This window comes from Fukomys damarensis, unplaced genomic scaffold, assembly GCF_012274545.1.
Source record: "Fukomys damarensis isolate Sample0158 unplaced genomic scaffold, DMR_v1.0_HiC HiC_scaffold_27, whole genome shotgun sequence".
Taxonomy (NCBI): Eukaryota; Metazoa; Chordata; class Mammalia; order Rodentia; family Bathyergidae; genus Fukomys; species Fukomys damarensis.
This window is the reverse complement of record NW_022900939.1, coordinates 6,627,220-6,649,206: the sequence shown is the minus strand read 5'-3', so window position 1 is coordinate 6,649,206 and position 21,987 is coordinate 6,627,220. Positions and strand designations below refer to the sequence as shown.

Genomic DNA, 21,987 nt, shown 5'->3' with positions numbered 1-21,987 from the left:
TTTTTTTTTTTTTTTTTTTTTTTTTTTTTGGTGCTGGGGATTGAACGCGGGACTTTGCACTTGCAAGGGAAGCAGCAGAACCACTGAGCTAAATCCCTGGCCTATTTGTTTTGTGTTTGAGACAGGGCCTTGCAAGATGTCCAGGCCGGCTCTGAATTTGCAATTCTCCTGCCTCAGCCTTCCAGTGCTAGGATTAAAGGCACATGCCACCATGCCTGGTAACACACTTGAAACACATTAGGCATGAAGAATCTGGAAGTTTGCAACTTCCTTGGCTCAGTTAAAAAGTGTGTAGGGCAGAGGAACAAATATAGCAAAGTGTTAACAACTGGTGAACTGTTAACATATGTTTGTTCACTGAATCATTACTGCAATTTTCTATAGGTCTGACGATTTTCAGAACAAAATACTATTTTTTGTAATTGAAATGAAGCCACAAAGCCCTGCTGAGCACCCTGCCCCCTGTGAATCTTCTCTCCCACTCCCCGGGGTTCCCTGGGTCCCCTGGCCGTCGTGCTCTGGGCACAGCCACCTCAGGGCTCTGGTGCACGGAACGCTCTTCCCCATGTTCCCGTGGTTCACAGCTCACTTCCTCCTATGACAGGACCACCTGCCACTCCCGAGCCTTGTGCCTTCCTGTTCCAGCTTCAGCGCTGCACCTCTCCCTACCTGACCTTCACGTGTCAGCCCTCTCCTCCCACGGAGCACAAGCTCCTTGAAGGCAGGGTACTGGCACTGGTCCCAGCCGAGTCCCGGCCTCATGAACACTACCACTTGAGCGGCAGAAGAGTGTTCAGTAACAACCTGTTCATGAAGCCATAGCTCTGCAAACGCTCGTTTAAAAAAACAGAGCACTCACTCATTCTGAAGTTTCTGAGTGAAAGACTGCTAAGTATTTGACACTTTTTCAGAAATGTAATTTTTATTTATTTTTATTTATTTGGTACAGGGGATCGAACTTGGGACCTTGAGTTTGTGAGGCAAGCAGCAGAGAAATGTACTTCTGAATAACTCTGTGCTATGAAGTTGCTCTACAGATAACTTCCCACTTCTGGAATTGTGCTTGAAGCAGGAAACAAGGGTGCTAGAGCAATGGACGCTTTATTCCCATTCTCCACTCACACACCAAAAACAGAAAACTGTGTACTCTGTGATTACATGAGCCATTTCCCACATCCCTTCTCTGAGAACTCATCCACAGACCTAAAACCCTGGGCTCCCAAAAACACGGAAGACCTGGGGCCCCAGACGAAAGCCGCCTGATGTGGCACACAAGGCATTCCACCGGCTTTCCTGCTGTTCTGGGTGTGCAGGTCAGCACAAGCTGGCGAGGAGACAACACAGGACAACAGTTTTCCCGACAGGAGTTCTCTCAGATGGCGCACCTTCCCGAGTTACTTACGTCCGTGGAGGTGGGGCTGGGCAGGGACACAGGCTGCACAGGTGCAGGGAAAGTGAATGTGGTCTCTGTCCTTTCACTTTCAGGGGAGTCGGGATGACTGGATGGGGGGGATGCTGGGGTAAGGGCTCCAAACCCCAGCACTGCATTGTATTTTGGAGGACGACCTATATACCGAGAGAAGGGAACAAAAGGGGGGAAAGGGGGAGGGAAAAAGAAGGGGAAAATGATCTTACATACCTTTGGCCAGTGTTCCTCATTGGCTAGCATGGAAAAGGAAGTGAGGTAGCAGACAGAAGGTTAATATAACAGTTCCAAAGGGAGGAGTAGAAGCAAAGATATAAATGTCATTAGAAACAGCTACACAAATTTGCAAAGGGAGGAGAGGAGAGCCTGGGAGAGAGAAAGGAGGTGTTGGCTATGTAAACAGGCCTCACTGTGGGCACATTAGGGTGCTACTCCTGGACTACTGCAACTTGATATCTCTAGTGCTAAGACCAACACAGCCGCGGAAACCAAGCTCAGGAACACAGGCGTTTCATCCCCATGTCTTTGCATATAATTCTCTAAGATTTTCTCAGAGAACCTATCGTCCCATTTGTACTACAACACTGTGCTTTTCAGTTCCCACAAACGGATGTCTTCAGCGTTTCTGCTTTTCATGTCTCTCCTCTCCACGCTATGGTCATTTTGCAGCTGGTGAAGCTTGAAAAGACAAAGTGAGGAGGCAAAACTCTAGTGAACTATTCTCATCCCTTGCTGTGAGGGCCTTTGAAAGAGACGTTCTGGGAGTAGCTGGAACCTAAGAGTAACAAGAGGGTCTGGGCCTGACAAGGAATTTGAACATTTCTGGCCCTGGACACTTTACCCCGTAGACTGAAAGCTGTCTCCTCACCTACACCACATTTTGGAGAACTACACTGTCTGAGATAGGGGTTGTTCCAAAGTCCCAGGAAACGGCCTGCCGTGAGCACTCCCGAGAGGCATGGTCTGAGACAGAGCACTTTAAATCAAACCTCATGCTATGAGGATTCTGTATATGAGCCCCAGGGCTGCAGGAATTCTAGGGCCAGCCAGTCCTGCCCAAGCACATATTTAAGCAAGGGTCCTTGCCTTCCAAGAGCCAAGGCCATAGCTTCTAGGTGTGATGATTACAAACATAGTCCTGCATACCAACGGAAAAGAAAGACCTATAGCAGTCAGAACTGCTTATAAGCACTGGCAAATGGCGCGTGTGGAATTACAAGTTTGCCAACAGTTAACTAGTATTAGGGTTATGCAGTCGTGATCCTATCAGCCATTACACAAATACTACCTGTGCTAAACTGGCAGTGTCTACAGCACAAAGACAGATCGTACTGGTTTGTCTTTTCTAGGGAGCTCAGTGCTGCAGGAGGGGAAGTGAAGATGAATGCTCTTTGTTTATCCATGGAAAGCACATCCTAGGCATTGGAAATGCAAGCTTTTATCCTCTGACCTTGGCAAGAGACTCCAAGGTCTTTCTGGCTCATTTAACCCCATCCTCTCAGCAGATACTGCCCACCAGTAGGCCAATTAATTGTGGCCTCTGGCCGGGGGCTTGTTTCTGAGAATTGTGCCAGAGGTCTCTAAAACAGCTGAACACAAAACAACAGAAAAGAGCTTATGGCACTAGTTACTGTGGCCCAGGAATCAATATAAAACAGTAACTTGGGGCTTCCCATCCAAGTATTTTTGATTACTTGAAGGACAGGACTGCTGAAACATCAGAACGGTTCACTAAGAGGGGGTATGACATCTTTTTTGGGGAGGGTATACCTGTAGTTCGGCCTAGGGCAGACAGAGGGTCAGGCTGATTTCCCAAGCTTCTGAGAGCTCACTCTGAGGTTGTGTGTGCATACGCAAAATTAGTATGCTGGTCCACTCACTCTGCAACCTCTCTAGTCTGGAACTATAATTTAGGGACACATTACCACATGGAGAAAAGAACCTTGGGATGTATTACTGACATCAAAGAACAATCTAGGTACCTTGTTTATGAGCTCAAACCCTGAGCTATTAAGACCTATTTAGACCTGCTGGGTTAGAGATGCCCCTGCTGTTTTCTTGCTCTAAGAATAGGGTGAATGCTTCAGACGGTCTGAAAGGCTGGAACAGCTCTTCAGGAGTCTGTTAGGGGAGCTTATTCCGACAGTGACCTTTTCTTCCTTTGCTAGAGATGCCCTGTTCTCAAAGACTCTAAGTTCTCTCCTTCCTGGAAAGTCTGCAGCACAGAGAAACTTTAGAGTCACGTTCTAGCCTCCCTGGCAGCAGAATGACTGAGACACTATTAAGAACACCTTGGCAACAGCAGTGCTCCGGCTCTGCTTAATGATGCTGAGATGCTCCCTTTCACACGGTGTTCTGTCCCCTGTGCTATTCACGGATGGCCTGGTAGGCTTGGGGCAGAAATGCTGCATTAAGCTGCTCTCCTGAGTCAATTCTGCCAGAACCCAGCCAAGTAGCTTTTGACTCTAATCAGAAATCTCACTCTCTTTCCCTCCATACTCAGAGAACAGCAAAAGTATTTTCAAGGGATAGAGGAGTCAGGTTTGGGGAGGATGACGGGAGGAGGGAGAAGAAACAACACAGAAAGCACAAGCAGTAGCAAAGCAAGACAGAGATTCAAAAAGACACTCACCTCTCTTCCGGGTCCCCGGATGCATTGTGCTGTTTAGGTAGGTGACTGCACTCTTCTTACGCTTTGGGGATTGAAGAAGGAAAGGTGACTGGCACTGCCACAAGCAAAAGACCGCCTACAACATGCCAACTAGTGTTAATCATCCCAAGGTCTCAGGCTAACAGGTTTTATCACATATACTTGGCTCTCAGAGAATATTCTAAAGAGGTCTGCCTCTGCTTCAGATGAGGGCTATAAAGTCAGGACAAATTAACATTTTAAGACAGGTTTGTATCTGCTCAAACTTAGAAAGAAAACCTAGAGGGTAAGCCGCGAATAATAAAAATGAAATAATGGATGAACCAGGGAGAAACCCATCATTTCACAGAGCTGGCCAAGTACAACCTGCTGCAGCTCATGGGCAGGCTTTCAGATGGGAGGGAACAAGCACCCCATGAATCAAGGGAACTAGGAGGGAAAGGGTGGGTGCTGGCAGAAGTACCTCTGGCTCAAAGACCGCTCCGCTATACACTGGATTTGCTGTTGTTCTTCTTTTTCTCTCTTGTCTCTTGCTTTGGATTTCTTGGGAAAATAAAAGGGTCCAATTAGAAATCAGGTATGGAAAGCCTAAGTAATGGAACTTCATTGTTTATCTACTGGTTTTCCTGTAACGAATCAGGGACAGGGACAGGGACAAGACTGTTTTCCTGCAGCCTGCACACAGGCAAGCACGATCTGGAAGCAACTGCGTGGGACCATCTACTCTCACCTCTCAGGAAGCAAGGCCACAGTGTGGCTCTCTGTGATGGAGAGTTTCACAGTGTGCCATGCTTGTAAACAAGCTGTCCTGGTTTATTTTTAGACTGCTGTGTATGCAGGTCTAGATGGACTTTCTCCACAGACTTAGATGGAGTAACACAAGTTCACCATTCTTGAACTATTTAACCAGCCAGGTCAGGCATGGCTTTGTAACTGTCCTTAAGATTCTGAGTGACTGGAAAATATAGACAAGGGCTTGTTAGATGAGCACTTATCCCTTTGTGCTATCAGAATGAAAACGTTCCTCTATGGTGGACAGAAATCACCTTAATTCAGGAAGCTGGGGACGTTTTCCCCGGGCAGGAGTATGGATGATGCCAGGCAGGGGAGGGCCTGACATAAAATCGGGGGAAGGCAATTTTCCTCTAAAGGAAATAAAGTCCACATTGGGTGACTCACACTCTATTTGTGTTCCAACTCTCTATTCTAGGAATTCAATCAAACACCACTGTGAGGAACAAAGCTGTGGGCCAGAAAGAAGCAGTGCCAAGAATATCTTCTCTTACCTTCTAGATGGTCATGTGTTACCAACCCTAGAGACACCATGAAGGCAAGTTTCTGTGCCAAAGAAACAAAAAAATGAATATATTTCAGTCTGGATTCTTGCAAAGACACCTGTAGGTTCCTAGTTATACACCAGGGAAAGCCGACCCAGTGGGCTGGTGCTTGTGGGAGGCTGAATTCAGAGGAACCAAGAGTGGGCAGCTCCCAAGCTGCTCTGGTACATTCCGGTCTGACAGGGCCGACAGAAGAAGGGTGGGGCTTACATCTCCCACTTTCTCAATGTCAGAAATCAGCTTTTTTTTAAGACAGGGTCTCACCATGTAGTTCAGGCTGGCCTTGGACTCACTATGTAGTCCAGGCCGACCTTGAACTCTCAGAGATCCTCTTGTTTCAAGAAATTAGCATCTGGAGGGACCCAAAATTATTATTTTTTTTTCTTTCATAAAAATCTTAAAAGAAGAGGATTTCATACTTGAAAACATAAAGTTTAAAGAGCTTCCATATCACAAGTTCCAAATCCCAAGTCACGATTTCTCTTGGCATGACTAGGTTGGAGGTTCTCTCGCTTTTACTGCCACTGAATAGACAATGCTAACTCAAAGCTAAATGCTTTTTAGGAAGAACAGAATGGGCTTGCTCAGTATTATGATTTTTCAATTAAACATGGCCCTACAAATAATGGAGAAATTTCTCTCCGAAGGCTATTTTTAGGGCTCCATCAGAAGAAAGGATTATTAGTACACTGCACCCCAAACATGGAATGTTAAGATACTTCCAGCTGGAGAGAAAAACAGATTGATTTTTGTTCTCTTTGGTTTTCTGTGGTCTCACTTTCTGTGTATCACGGTGTGTGGTTTCTAAATATGCCAAATGAGATACATCATTAATTTCTTTCTCTAATGAATGACTATCTTCAATTATTAGGAGACATACCCCTATAGAGTTATTAAATACTAGAGCTTGGTCTTTAATATTTTTGATGTCTTTTCCTCAGCATAAAACATTATCTACTTGGGCCTAAAGTGACAGAATCAGTATGTTCGAGATACATTCCTTGAGCAGGCTACTTGAGAATGTAGGAATGTTCTGTATTGATACCTTCAGGGTCCCAAAGAAATCTTTTTATTTATTTCAAAAATGTAGCCTCTTGACAGCCAGAATATTCCAGTAAGGCAATGTAAGCCCTGGACTCACAGTCAATTTTCTGTGCTTCGCATTGAAATGGTACGTGTGTTGTGGCTAACAATTACCCACATTCCTAATTTTCACTGTACTTTGTGTGACTTGATGTTCAGATGCATCCTCTTTTAATCAAATAACAGCACTCTTCTTGGCTACTCACATCTAGTTCATCTTTGCCAGTCTAGATCAAGCTCATAAATAATTATTAAGTAAACAAAATCTCTTCTCTTGTGGAACATATTTTCAATGACAGAATAAAGAGTCATTGAGGAGCTGTGCCTCCCTCCTGCACATACCAAGAGCTAATTTACTCTCCGTGTGGCAGGGATTCTGTTCAAATAGAAGGTGAAGTATCTGGGACTCCACACACGGGCACTTGCCTGCCCAGTGCATGCCACTGACATGAGATTCTCCTCACTTTTTCACCTCTTCTTTCTGCCTTCCTGCTTCCCTCTCTGTCTCTTAGTGCTAGGATTCAGTTTCTTTTTTTTTTCACTTGAAAATCCAAATTTATTGACAAAAAGCAGTGAAGCTTACGTGTTTTAAATCAGCGTGCTAACTTTGCGCATTTGCCAGAACATGTCTATCTGAAATACGAATAACTATGGTCTGGCAGTGAGTTGTTCAAGTAAAAATATGATTCCATGAAAAAGGGGCTACGTCACCTTGCAATTTCATCATGGAATCAGTTTCTTTTGACAAAAATCTTGCTAATATTTTGCTCTATTTTTCTTCCATCGCTGTATATTGTCATTAATTTTGTAGGTGATTATACAGGTTACTCAGCAATTTATAGTGTGTACTTTGTGGTTCAAGTTTTGGTCTTCTCTCTACAGCTAAAATTAAAACTTCACTTTATATCAGAATTACATTTGATGTAGTACTTGTTTTAGAAAAACATGGATTAGCTAAATAAATCACTACTTTTTTATATATAAAAAAACTAACACAAGGCTTTGATGGCTTCATGCCACTATCATCTGACATGGTTTCATTACCAAGAATGTAGCAAGGACAGAGGGAAATGGATTACTGGATTAATAAAATTCAGCGATCAGATATTCATCATCATATTACCTGTCCATATTTTTCTTTTATAGTTTGTGCAAAAGCATCAAACTAAAATATTCTCTCGTCTAAGGACATACAGATGCACATTCCACATTTGTACCAGGGCCCTGCATGCTCTTTATCACTGTATCCTAAGCTGTAGTCTACATGTTACTATTTGTCATCCCTTCTTTTGTGTTTAAATGAACTACTTTTGAGCTATTGGTTCATTCAGGATTTGTAGTTCTAATGCAATAAAATGGTAATAACAAAAATGCACATTTAACTCCCATAATTAACAATGTTTATAGACATTAGCTGAGTGAACTGGACATCTTATAAATGTCTGAGAAGAACCAGAACATAATTGTCATTTGGAATAAAATAATAGTCATTTGAAATAAAATAGTTATCAACATTACTTTTACATTTCAAAATTGTGCTACATATACAAACAACATCATCTTAAAACTATTCCTTTGAAACACTGAAATACATGTCAGTACAAAGCTTTTTAGGACCACACTCTAAGAAATCTGCTCTAGGCCAACCTGACTTGGCAATACATTGTCTCTGTTTTGTTTTGTTTTTTTGAAACAGGGTCTCACTATGTAGTTGAGACTGACCTGGAACTCACTTTGTAGCCCAGGCTGGTCTTGAGCTTACAGGGATCCTCCTGCCTCAGCCTCCCAAATGCTGGGATTACAGGTGTGTGCCACAACGCCCAGCTTGCAATACATTGTTGAATAAAAGAAAGTACAAGAACAGAAACGGGGAGTGGCTCACAAAGCAGGTGCCCCTCCTGTCGTGTGAAATACACCACACACCATATGGACTGGGCCATCACAGACTGGAAAGATAGACCTACCTGTGGGTTTTCTTCCCGTTTTGGTTTGGGTGCAGCAGGAGGGGTGATGGTACGGCTTTCTGTTTGTTTCTCATCTGTTTCTGTGTGGGATTTAACTGTCTAAGAGAAAAATTAAATGAAAATTCAAAATTCATTTTTATTAAAAGAACAAAAACAAGAAGCAGTTTAACTGTGGCCAAGAAGAAAGAAGAAAACATACTCAAAACTGGGACCTATTAATAGAGGAGTTCATATTACAGATTTCATTGGGGGGAGTAAAATGTTAAAATCCAGCAGAAGTTATTAGATAGCAAAATTGCAATAAATGAGACTCTACAAATGCAACAGTCTAAATTACACAAAGAGAAAATTCATGGTATAATTCCTGTATATAAAAATGAAGTACAGGCTGCTCTGATTTCAGTATTTTGCAGGAAGTAGGTGCGGTGTCGCAGAAGCAAGGCCACCATCATTATATATGGGTCAAGCTCTAGTCCACAGCACACTACAGAGCTGAGTGATGTTTACCACCTTATATACCTTTATTCGGGATGTTTAAAGTCTCCCTATATCATATTCACTAGAAGAGCGATGCAATTGCCAAGAAAGGGGCATTTTGCAAGAGGTTGGAGTCCTGACTGCTCCCAGCCCCTTCTAGGAGGATCTATGTAAACATACAAAGTACCAGTCGCATTACTACATCCATACAGAAAAGGCAGCTAGCGCACAGGTAAACTGTGCTTCTGTTATTAATCTTGCCATGACCTAGTGGGCTAATTAGTTTCATGTTCTGTAAATACTCTAGTGATTTTAGAACAGTATGGACATAAAACTATAAATACAAGCCTAGCTTACTTTTTCAAAACTGAGAAAAATTGTGGGTGTCATGGTCTTTTTATATGGTAACCATTATAAGTAATTTAAAAATTAGAATGAAATTATCTCATTATCCACAGGCAGGAGCCAAAGTGCAAGACCGGTCCTCTAAACACAATATCAAAATCATTTGAAAATCATAATGCTACAAAACGTTTTACTAGACTGAAAAAAAATTTAGAATCACAAAGATCTCTCACATCTCTTATTTTCCTCTGTTCTCCATATTCAGGAAACTGTGATGATCTCTCCTATCAGTGCTGTGGCAACTACTGATCTTTTTTTCCAGTCATGCCATGTGTCTCCCATTTATACTACAAGCTACTTGAGAGTAGGGGTTGTTTTACACAAGCTTTATCTTTGTAGCCCTATGTGAAAGGCAAACCTTTGAAACAAAACAAAACAAAACAAAAAAAGAAAAAAAGAAAAGCAAGTACCTCATACATTGCAGGTATACAGTAAAGACCTGACTGATCTGAGTGAGGAATATGTAAGAGATCATTGAAGACACACACTTTCTCTCTTTCTCTCTCTCTCTCTCTCTCTAACACACACACACAAATGGGGTTTTAAATTTAAACAAAAAGACATGTTTCCTCCATTAAACAAAACTCCAGTGAAAAACAGGCTAATATTTTTAAGTTCCTGGGTACTCAGAAAGTGTATTTTCATGATTCTTTGGATGTGGAAGGACAGAAATATGAGGGAGGAGAGAGAAGGTCAATTACAAAGCTCTGCTGTCCAATCCCAAGGCTGGATGAAGTAGCCTTTAACTCTCTTACTGTTTCCAAAGATGAGGAGAGCACTAGGGGCAATGCTTCTGGGGAAGGGCATTACCAATACCTCTCCACTGCGAACTACTTGTAGTCCAAATTTCTTTCATGCAAGGAGAGTACCTACCAGAGAGCCTGATAAAAGGACATCAAAAGCCTCCAAACAAACAAACAAACAAACACACACAAGGCAATCAAGACAATGGTGGATCTACTGACCCAGGAAAGCCAGCTGTCTTGTGTGCAGCACTGTGCAGAGACCAAGTGGTAAGAACTGCAGCTCCTGTCTATAGCATGGAGAAGTGAGGCCTGCCGGGAGCCACCGGACTGAGTGGCCTAGTTAGGCCTTGAGGTGACTGCAGTCCTGGTCAACTAGTCTGATCACAAACTCGTGAGGAGTCCTGAGCTACAACCAGTCAACTATGCTTCAGATCCGAAAGCCGTAGAATGACATATCTGAAGTAAGAAAGTGGAATTTCCCAAGCAAGCAGAAACACTGACCAAGCTCTTTCCCAAAAATGAAGTGGACACTTCCATATAAAGAAAAGATGAGGACATTCACTGCTAGAATATCTACCTTAAAAAAAATACCAAAGGGAGTCCTTCAGGCTGAAAGACAGTAGACAGTAACTCGAAACCATATGAAGAAGTAATTCTGATAAAGGTAACTACACAGGTAAATATTAAAAATGCCAATATTATTATACTTTTGATTTGCAGTTTTTCATTTTGTTTCCTATATGATTTAAGAGACAAATGCAGAAAACAATAATTATAAAGCTATATTAGCAGGAACACAATGTACAAAGATTTAATTTGTGACAAGAACAACATAATGTTGGGGGATGACATCTGTGTAAGAGCACAGTTTTTGTATATTATTGACACTGAACTAAAGTTCACGCCTGTAATCTCAGCACTCAGGAGGCTGAATTGGGAGAACTGCCGTGAGTTCAAGGCCAGCCTGAGTTCCAAAATAATAATAATAATAATAATAATAATAATAATAATAATAATAATAATAATAATAATAAATAAATTGAATTGGTATGAGTTAAAACTAGATTGTTAGGGCCGGGGATGTAGCTCAGTGGTGTTATGCCTGCTCACAAGCACAAGGGTCTTGGGTTTGATCCCCAGGAGCAAAAAAGAAAGAAAAACAACAACAACAAAACTAGATTGTTAAAAAGTATAAATATTAGCTGTTATCTCCATGGTAACCACTAAAAATTATACACAGAAAAGAAAATGAAGAAAATACTAGAAAAAATATCAAACAAGGCAGTACTAGAGGAAATGAGGAACAATAAAAATAAAAAAGATATAAGAAATGTAGAAACAAATAACAAAGTGGTATAAGACGTTATCAGTAATCATGCTAAATGTCACTGGATTAAACTTACTATAAAAGACAGAGCATGGCAGAATGGATACAGCAGGTGACACACACACAATGCTGTCTGCTATAGACTCATTTTATTTATTTTATTATTTTTTCTTTTTTATTTTTTTGGTACCGGGGATTGAACTCGGGTCCTTGCGCTTGCAAGGCAGGCCACTGAACCGCTGAGCTAAATCCCCAGCCCTGGACTAATTTTATAATGAAAGACATAAAAAGGTTGAAAGTAAAATGATGGAAAGAGATAGTGCATGCACATAGTAACCCAAAGGGTTCAGGGACAGTAACATTATCATTAGACAAAACTGACGTAAAGTCACAAATCTTTACAAGAGGCATACAGTAGGAGGTTATTATATATGGACAAAAGGGCCAATTTAAAAGAAGATACAATAACTGCAAACATATATGCCTCAAACAATGAAGTCCCAAACATATGAAGCAATACTGACAGAACTGGGAAAAGAAATAGGCTGTTTTCAATAATAGTTGAGGCTTTCATACCCCATTTTAAGTTACAGATACAACATGTAGACAGAGGATGAAAAAGGATATAAAGGACTTAAACACTGTAAGTGAATTAAAGAAAACTCCATCCAACATTACAGTATGCATTTTCCTCAAGTATATGGTGGAACATTTTCCAGGATAGATGCTTCAGGCTATAAAACAAATCCAAAGTAGTAAAAATTAGGTGATGCAGTGAAAACAGTGCAGAGAGAAATTTGTAACTATGATCATGTGCGTATTAACAAAGACCTTAAATCAACCACCTAACTTTTATACTTGAAGAACTAGATAAAAGAACTCAACCCAAAGCTAGCCAAAAGAAGAAAATATATTGAAGTGGAGGTAACTGAAATAAAGAACAGAATCTTTAAATGAAAAGTTAATTCTTCGCAATTATCAACACAATTTATTAACTGATTAGATTAAGAAAAAAGAGAAAATATGAAAACTAAAATTAAAAAATGAAAGCGGGGACATTACTATAGATTTTCTTTCTTTCCGTCTGTCTGTCTGTCTTTCTTTCTTTCTTTCTTTCTTGCTTGCTTGCTTGCTTTCTTTCTTTTTTCATATCAAACTCAGTACCTTGTGCTTGACAGGCAGGCAGTGCCACTGAGCTAAATCCTTGGCCCTGTTATGGATCTTAAGAGTAGTAAAAAACATTGTAAGAATAAACTAAACAATTGTACAACAATAAATTAGGTAACATAGGTGAAATACACAAATCTTTAGAAACACATTACTCAAACTGACCCAAGATGAAAAAGAAAACCTAAATAGCTCTATAACAACTAAAGAGACTAAAACAGCAATCAAAATCTTCCCCCAAATCAAAAAGTACAAGACCAGATGGCTTCACTGATGAATTCTACCAAATATTTAAAGAAGAGTCAGCACTAATCCTTCTCCAAAGTCTTTCAAGAAACAGAATCTACCTGGGGATTTAGCTCAGTGCTTCTGCCTCCTGCCTCACAAACACAAAGTCCCCAAGATCAATCTAAAAAAAAAAAAAAAAAAAAAAAAAAAAAGAAAGAAAAAAAGAAACAGAATCTTAATTTATTTTATGACATCAGCATTACCCACCCCGTCCAAAGCCTAAGATACCAGAAGAATAGAAAATTACAGATCAATTACATTCATGAATATAGATGCAGAAATCCTCAGGAAAATATAGCAAACTAAATCCAACAGCACATTATTACATAATATTTGGGGGGGGGTTGGAGACAGGGTCTCATTATGCAGTTCTGACTGGTCTTGATCTCACAGCAATCCTCCTGCTTCACCCACCCAAGTGCTGGGATTATGGGCGTGTGCCACCACATACAGCTCTAACAGCAAGTTAGGAGGATGATATACTCTAAACAAAACTGGATTTATCCTAGGCATAAATCCTGGAAGGATAGGTCAGCATAAGATCAAAGTAATATATTACATGAATAAAACTAAGGAATACATGGTCATTTCAATTGGTGAAGAAAAAGCATTTGTTGGCCAGGGATTTAGCTCAGTGGTTCTACTGCCTTTCTTGCAAGTGCAAGGTCCCAAGTCTGATCCCTGGAACAAAAAAAAAAAAAAAAAAAAAAAAAAATTGGTATCTGTATCTATATCTATATATATGTCAACATTTACAGACTAGGACTGCAGCTCAATAGTAGAGGCAATATTCCTACTCACAACAGCCACAAGGAGCAAAGAACTCAAATGTCTACCACAGATGAAAGGTAATAAACAAATTATGAGATACATGTGTGTGTGTATTATTCAGCCCTTAAGAAAGCACTGATGTATGTGAATCTAGAAAATATTATACTAAGTGAAAAAAGCCAGACATAAAAGGTCATATATTATTCTATTTATATGACAAATTCAAAATAAGTAAATCTACAGACACAGAAAGCAGACTGGTGACTGCCAGGGGCAGTAGGCGGGATGAATAGAAAGTAACTGCTTTTAGATACTGGGTTTTATTTTAGGGGTAATGAAAATACTCTGCGATCGGATAGAGGTGGTAATTCATAACACTGCGAATGTACAAAATGCCACTGAGTTGTTGTTCACTTTAAGATGGTTAATTACGTGATGTGAATTTCACCTTAATTTAAAAAACAGGTTAAGAAACAAGATTGATTAATCTTTATCAGAGATTAGTAAACCATTATCCACAGTTGAAGCTGTTCTGCAGAGGTTATTTTTTGCCTACATGGCATTTACACAGTTATCAGTACTTTAAAAAGTAGCTAACTTTTGAAACATCTGGATTTCAGGCTTTTCTTGAGAAGTTTTCATATGACAAAAATGGGTTATTTTCAAGAACCAGCTGCTTCCTTGAAAGGACTGTATTACTCTGCAGACTATCACAGTCCCTTCCAATTTCTACTGTCAATTATTATGCCTGATTATCTTATTGTTTTGTTTTGTTTTTTTTGAGACAAGGTCTTGCATGTAGTTCAGGCTGGCCTTGGATTCACTATGTAGTCAGGCTGGCCTTGATTTCTGATTATTTTTAAAAAGGAATTAAGAATAAAAGTGGCATATCTCTTCTATTAATCCTCCTATTGAAGGTGGAAAAAATAAATCCACTTGTTTACTCCCAGCCTGCTTTTCTCATTTATATCCTGCTTCACATCCACAGCTATTTGAATTTACAACTTCCGTTCTTTTGATAGAATGCAAAAACTCTGGTAAGTCTAGAACTAAGTTAACTATTTATATTCTGAATTTCAAATTCACCATCTGAGGCTGCATCTTGGCTGCGTGAAAAAAATCACTTAGGTACGAGCAAATAAATGAACGTTCAAGCAGTTTCATTAATCAAGTTAAATAAATATGGACCGAAGGAGAACGAAATCCATTTGGCTGGTCACTTTGCTCTGAAGCGGGAGGGAATCATCAGCTCGGGTTTACCGAAGACTGGAATTGGAAGACAGTCTGTTGGACCATATTCTCATCTGAGAAGCACTCCTTTTTTAGAGGATATCATGCAGGTTTCTGTGAAAAATGTATGTGGAAATAGAGGCCTGTGCGGCAATCTGGCAATTTTTCCCCCACAGAGCCTTCTATTTTTTTCTTTGTAGTTTAGACCTGGACACAAACATAGGGGTATTTGCGGCAGGGTATGGATGGGGTGGAGAAGAAACACACAGAATGCTGAGCACTGACTGCGCGGACATGGCACGCGGACCCCAGCACCTCGCCTCATCTCACTGCATCAGTCATGGCGTTGGGCCGGCTCCACCAAGTGTTGGGAGGACCTGGCCACAAAAGGAGGTGAGGGCGGTCACAGGTTTGTCTGGTTTCATCCACTTTTCTCTTTAAAATACAGGTTCGCCTCATTGTACATTTGTGCTTTAGCGAGCTTCACGGGTATCACAGAGCTTTTTTCATGTGGAAGGCGTGACGCACTCCTGTGTCGAGCAAGTCCAATGCGTGTCATTTTCCCAAACAGCATGTGCTCGCTTTACATCTCTGTGTCACATTCTGGCAATTCCTGAACTATTTCAAGCTTCTTCATGACTGTATCTGCTATGGTGATCTATGGCTCTTTCACGTTATTGTGATAATTGTCTGGGGCACCACGAATGGCACCCATAAAGATGGAGCATTTGCTAGTCATGGTGGTGTGCATGTGCAGTCTGAACTATTCGGGAGGCCGAGGCAAGGACACTGCTTGAGCTCAAGAATTCAAGACCAACCCGGACACTACAGCAGGGAAATATTTAACACTGAATGAATCCTTCCCTCTGTCCTTTCTTCTTTTTTCTTTTTTTTGTGGAACTTGGGATTGAACTCAAGGGCTTACTGCTCTACCACTGAGCCACATCTCCAACACACTGCATGCGTTCTGATTACCGCACCACCTGGCCATTCCCAGTCTCACCTTCTCCGTGGGCTTCTTTACTCCCTACAGTACACCAATGTGCCACTGAGTAACTCTGTCACGGTCTCTAAGGGCTCAAGCGAAAGGAGTGTCATTTCTCTGACTTTCACCCAAAAGCTAGACGTGACTGAGCTCAGTGAGGAAGGTGTGCTGGGAGCTAGGCCTCTGGTGCCACTCTCCCAAGTTGTAAATGCGAAGGGAAAGCCCTTGAAGAAAGTTCAAAGTGCTTCTCTGGTGATCACACAAATTAATAGAATTCAAAACAGCCTTGTTGCTGATAGAGTTGTGGTGGTTGGATAGAAGATCAAACCAGTCACAACCTGCCCTGAAGTCAAAAGTTTAACTCAGAGCAAGTCCCCGACTCTTTTCAATTCTGTGAAGGCTCAGAGAAGTGAGGAAGCTGAAAAAGAAGAGTCTGAAGCTGGCAGGGGTTGGCTTGTGAGGTTGAAGGGAAAAAGCCATCTCTGCAACACAAAGTGTAAGCAGTAGGCAATATCTAGAAACTGCAGCGAAAAGAACTAGCTCACTCACGAGGTTGGTTACCTGCAATAACGCATTTTCAGTGTAGACAAAAGAGCCTTATACTGGAAGAAGAAGTGTTCTAGAACTCTTACAGACAGAGAGAAGTCAATGCCTAGCTTCAAAGGACAGTCTGACGCTCTTGTTAGGGGCCACTGCAACCGGTGACTCAAAATTGAAGCTGATGCTTATTTATCATTCTGAAAATCCTAGGGCTCTTACTGTAAGGCTGAGGCAGGAGCATTGCAAGTCTGAGGTCCTTCTGGGCAATTTAGTGAGACGGTGTCTTGAAACAAAAACTAAAAAGGGGCTGGGGATGTAGGCCCTGGGTTCAATCTCTGCTACCAGGGGAAAAAAAGAGCCATACTAAATAGAAAGTTCAGAGGATAGCACCTCTGTCACGCACACATTAAGCCCACTGCTGAGACCTGCTGCTCAGAACAAGGCTCCTCTCAGATACTAGCTCACTGACAACGCACCTGAGTACCCCAGGGCTCTGATGGAATAAAATGAGATTGCTGACACCATATCCACTCTGGAGCCCATAAACCAAGGAGCAATTCTGATTTTTCACATCGTGTCACTGATGCCATGATTCTTGGCAATTCCTGGGATGGATCTGGTGGGCAGAGTCAATGAAAAGTCTTCACCACTCTAGATGCCATAACAACCATGTGTGATACACAGGGGGAAGGCAAAATTCAACAGAATTTGAAAAGAAGTTAATTCCAACCCTCATCGATGACTGAGGGATTCACGGCCTGAGTGTAGGTGACGACTGCAGAGTGGTGGAAAAGCAAGGGACCCAGCGTTAGAAGTGGAGCCTGGAGATGGAGTCTCCTGATGGCTTTAGCAGACGAGGAGTTGCTTCTTATGGGTGAGCAAAGAAAACAGTTCTTGAGATGGATCCACTCGGGTGAAAATGCTGTGAACGTTGTTGGATGACAACAAGGGATTTAGAGTAGTACATAAACCTAGCCGATAAGGCAACGGCAGGGTTTAAAGGCACCGATTCCAATTTTGAAAGTTTGACTGTGAGTAAAATGCTATCAAATAGCATTGCATGGTACAGAGAAATTGCTCTTGAAAGAAGAGCAAGTGACAGAACAATTTGATGGCTGTCTCTTTTAAGAACTTGCTGCAGACGCCCCAACCTTCAGCAACCACCCTATCAGTCAGCAGTAATCAGCCTCCAGGCAAGAACCCCACCAGCAAAAAGATGATCACTTGCTGAAGGCTCAGACGACTGTCAGTATTTTTTAAGCAATAAAGAACTTTTAGATTGTTATACACATTTTTTAGATATAATGCTACTGTACACTTAGACCACAGTTGAGTATAAACATAACTTTTATGTGTAGTAGGAAAGTAAAAAAGTCATGTGACTGGTTTTATTGCCATATTTGCTTTATTTATTTTTATTTTTTTGCGGTACTGGGGATCGAACTTGGGACTCTGTGCTTGCGAGGCAGGCGGCGGAACCACTGAGCTAAGTCCCCGGCCCTATCTGTTTTAGTGTGAAGGTCTGGAACTGAACACACAGTATCTTCAAGGTGTCCCTGCATATTTCAGCCTCAAAACTCTTTAAACTCGTCCATTTATTCTCTCAGAGCAAAAATGTAATGCAGCTTCTAGTAAGGTAGAAGGTAGGGAATTTCTTTTCTAGGGTAGATAAGGACCAAGCAAGACCCCTGCTGGTGTAACAGCACTGCCTCCTTCCCTTCCTGTGCCAGCAATGTGACAGGCCTTCAGCACTGGCCCCACTTTCTTCCCTGCAGAGAGCCTCGGTCCTTGCTCTAAATGCACCGGGGACTGAGCTTTGTGAGGGTATAGGCTTTGACTTACTTATCTTTGTAAACAGATACCATGCGCAGAAACGCAGCTGGCACTTAACCAACACATTTTTATTAAATGAATGTTATCCTCCTAAAGGGAACAACATAAGCAGAATGGGACCAGCTCCTCTGGTCAGATAGGTAATAACGGTACTTCCATGGCTTTACTCTTAGCCCACCTAGGAGATGGCTTAATGGCTGTAAATGTGATACTGTAAATGAAACATAGAAGAGAAAAAGACAGTAGGCAGATTTGAAGTAAAAGAATTCTGAAAATGGACTCCAGTCTAAAGACAATCCCTGCTGCCTGGGTAGAGAAATCTGTAAGACTGTTAGGCCAGGTGGCCTGCCAAACTAAAATAGCAGTGACTGGATTCCTCTATTAGGGCAAAAAGAAGACACGACATGGAAGTTACTGTTACAAAAGAAAAACATATTAACATGGGTATCTTACGGTGATAATAAAACTAAGATGAAAACCTCTATCAACGTGTAAGGCAAAGACATGGAAAGACGCTCAAGTTTTACCAAGTAGGAAATGAGCAAGTAGAAAATAATACACAATTTGATTTTGGCTTCAGATTTTTAAAAATGTCAGCACATAGAAAAATATCTGAAGGAATATAATCTAAACTGTTACTAGAAATTAATTCTTGGGGACAAAATTATGATAAAATAACAGCAGAATTTACTCTAGGTTTTTAGAGGAGAGAGGACTTTCTACAATTTATATTTTTTAACGTCTGCATTTTTAAATGAACATATACTATCTTTGTCATCGGAAAAAAAAAAAACTAGAAAACCAAAATGGAACTGAAAACATTTTGTCTTTATGTTTTAAACAAATTAAAGAGAAATCATGTTCAGTGACCCAGCAGGGCGCTGGGAGACCCCCTCTGTGAAGCAGAGATGCCACTCGGCTGTCAGCCAGCACAGGACACGAGGGCAGATGATCTCCAAACCTGCTTGACTTCTAAGCCTGAGCATTTGACTTTCAATATTTTATACTGCAGAACTGCTGCCAATAGGTCTACAAAGTTTTGACCTAAAATATGAGTAAATAATTGACTTCTGAATGCAGGGCTTGCTGGAATTTGTGCAGGTACCCAAGGAGAGTGACAGGCTGTCTCCTGTGACTCCTGCGCACAGGACCCTGGTGGCCAGCTGCTGTGAGCAGAGGATCTGCTGCTGAGGAGCTGCCTGGGTACAGGAACAACACTTTGTGTGGAAGGTTCCCCTGGTCAAGACGGCCAAGGCAGCAGGGAGCCTTCCATTCCCCCCAACAGGGCCAGCGTCTGGGAACTGTGGTCCACCCTCCAGGAGCAGGAGACTGGGCCCACCAGAGACTGCTTCCACGTGAAGGACAAGGTGAATCTGAGCACTAGAAATAGGCAAATGATTTATTTATTTATTATTTTTTGAGACAGGGTCTCGCTATGCAGTTCAGGCTGGCCTTGAACTTGCTGCAATCCTCCTGCCTTTCCCTTCTGAGGGCTGGAATTACAGGCTTGCACCACCACACTCAGCCTTAGTTAATGACTTTGTAAAGCAACCCTCTTTAAAGAGGATTTCTTCCTTTCCCTTTGTTTTTTTTGGAGAAAGGATCTTGCCATATACTCCACATTGGCTTTCAACTCACTATGTAGCCCAAACTGGCCTCAAATTTGAAGCAATCCTGCCTCAGCCTCCGGAATGCTGGGATTATAGGTGCGCACCACACCTTTTGTTTACAAAATTCTTATCTAAGGCCTTAACTTTAGTTTTGTCAAAGGGAAAAATCTGACTTCAGAAGATACAAATGAACAGTTTCAATATCTGGGAAACATGCCTGTACCCTCTAGAGTGAAAAAATTGTCTTGGAAATGTTAAGTTTTTTGCTTGGCTACATGTTAACTGTAATGATCGAGCAAAATCTTTGAAATGAAATTCCATTCTTTCCGTTTTCAGTCACGTCCTCATCTGGATTCTTATTGGGCCGAAACTAATATGGCGTTTTCTGTTTACTACAGCAGCACTTCCTTACTGAGGTGAGGCAGCCAAGCCCATCTGTAGGTTTCTGCCTCAAAACCAGCAGGGGGAGCTCATCCACACAAGACTGAAGCCATCTATAGGGATGGTGGGAGATATAATTCAACTTTCTTCAGTGACAGGGGCCTTTCTGCATGAGGGTGGATCACCATACAACAAGCAACAGGTTCTTGACAGTGGTGCTGAGATGCAGAACCCAGGGAAGTGTGTCAGAGACAGACAAGCTGTCATCACCGCAGGGCACTGCCCGCAACAGGTGTGTATTCTGCCCGTACCTGTTTTTCAAGGCTTGGCTTGCTAAGCTGTACAGTTTGAGGTCCAGCGAGTCTGGTCCCTGGAGTAGCTATCACAATGCTGGTGAGCTGGGCCATGGGGAACGTTTTGGCTATGGTTGCGGTCTGCCCATTGACGACCCGGACAGGGTGGATGGAATTCTGGGATGTGGGGAGGGTTGTGGGAGTAAACTTGGTCAGCATGACAGGCCTCTGGATAAGCTGAGGAGCTGCAAGCATGGGAGGAGGCGCTGGGGCGATAGGAATGTTATTCTGGGCCACAGGCTTGGGTCGAACCTATTGGGGAGAGAAAGAGTAATTATTATATTACTCAAAGAAATTTCTCAAGTCCTGTAAGTCTACAACATGGCCAATCTTCGACACACTATATATATGAAATAGTATTTAATATAAATACTCACTGATATTCCTTTACTATTCATTCTACAGATTTCAAGACATATAATGGGACAAAAGAGTCACCAGCACTAAGGGAATCCAAATGCTATCCTGAATTAGTACCTACAATTCTAGCACCTCAGCTCTCCCTCATAGATCAGGCCACCCCTTCAGAAAGATGTTAAGAGCCTGATGCAGTGTACCCACCCAAAACCTGTGCGCAGAAGGGCGACAGTGTTGCTGACCGCTTTAATTCACATTCTAAATTTCTACGTACTCACAGCAACAGTTTACCCTCTATCTCCCTGTTCTCGGCTTCTCCTTCTCAGTCTCTTCTGTGGGTTTACTCTACCTCTGCCCAATCTTTTTTGTTGTTGTTGTTGTTTGAGACAGGGTCTCACTATGTAGTTGAGACTGACCTTGAACTCACTATGTAGCCCAGGCTGGTCTCAAATTTGAAGTGATCCTCCTGCCTCAGCCTCCCAAGTGCTGGGATTACAGGTGTGCGCCACCACTCCTGGCTTCTCCACCCAATCTTAATGTGAGTATTACTCAGGACTTTGTCTTAGAACCCCTCTCTTTCCACTAATTTAGTCTTAGTCTTCCTTCAATTAGAATCTGTATACCCAAGGCCTGCACAGTCTTCTCAGGACCAGAGAAATTCCTGAACTTCAACCGCTGTCAGGGATCTCTACGTAGACATCTCATGAGAAGTTCAAAGTCAACATCTCAAACACACCAGCTCCTTTCTCTTTTAATCACACCAACAGCCTTTCTCTTTCCTTTCTTTCTTCCCTTCTTCACTTCTTCTTCTTTTTTCAGTATTGGCAATTAAACCCAGGGCCTCTGCACTGAGCTACATCCCCAGGTTTTTTCATCTTTTATTTTGAGACAGGGTCTCAGCCAATTGTTAAATTGCTCAGACTAGGTTGAAACTTGAAATCCTCCCATCTCAGCCTTCCAGAATGCTGAGATTAAAGGATTGTGCCATCACACCTGGTTTCAGTGGCTTTTTCTTGATGAATAAATTTCAGAAGTCATTGCCCCCCCTCCCCCTTTC

General features: G+C 41.9%; 1 protein-coding gene across 21 annotated transcripts in view; it reads right to left on the bottom strand.

Moving 5' to 3' along the window:
• Positions 1 to 21,987, bottom strand: part of Phf21a (PHD finger protein 21A) — a 182,649-nt gene that overhangs the window by 14,059 nt on the left and 146,603 nt on the right. For 17 of the 21 annotated variants that reach the window (XM_010612480.3, XM_010612469.3, XM_010612473.3 and 14 more), the window contains 6 exons: positions 20,532 to 20,825; positions 8,461 to 8,559; positions 5,363 to 5,414; positions 4,540 to 4,619; positions 4,059 to 4,119; positions 1,403 to 1,566 (listed from right to left, as the gene is read on the bottom strand). In XM_010612480.3, coding sequence (XP_010610782.1) covers positions 1,403 to 1,566; positions 4,059 to 4,119; positions 4,540 to 4,619; positions 5,363 to 5,414; positions 8,461 to 8,559; positions 20,532 to 20,825 — 750 coding nt within the window. Of the gene's footprint in view, positions 1 to 1,402; positions 1,567 to 1,639; positions 1,663 to 4,058; positions 4,120 to 4,539; positions 4,620 to 5,362; positions 5,415 to 8,460; positions 8,560 to 20,531; positions 20,826 to 21,987 lie in introns of all 21 variants that reach the window. The other 4 variants (XM_033756646.1, XM_033756644.1, XM_033756645.1 and 1 more) reach the window with 1 other exon arrangement.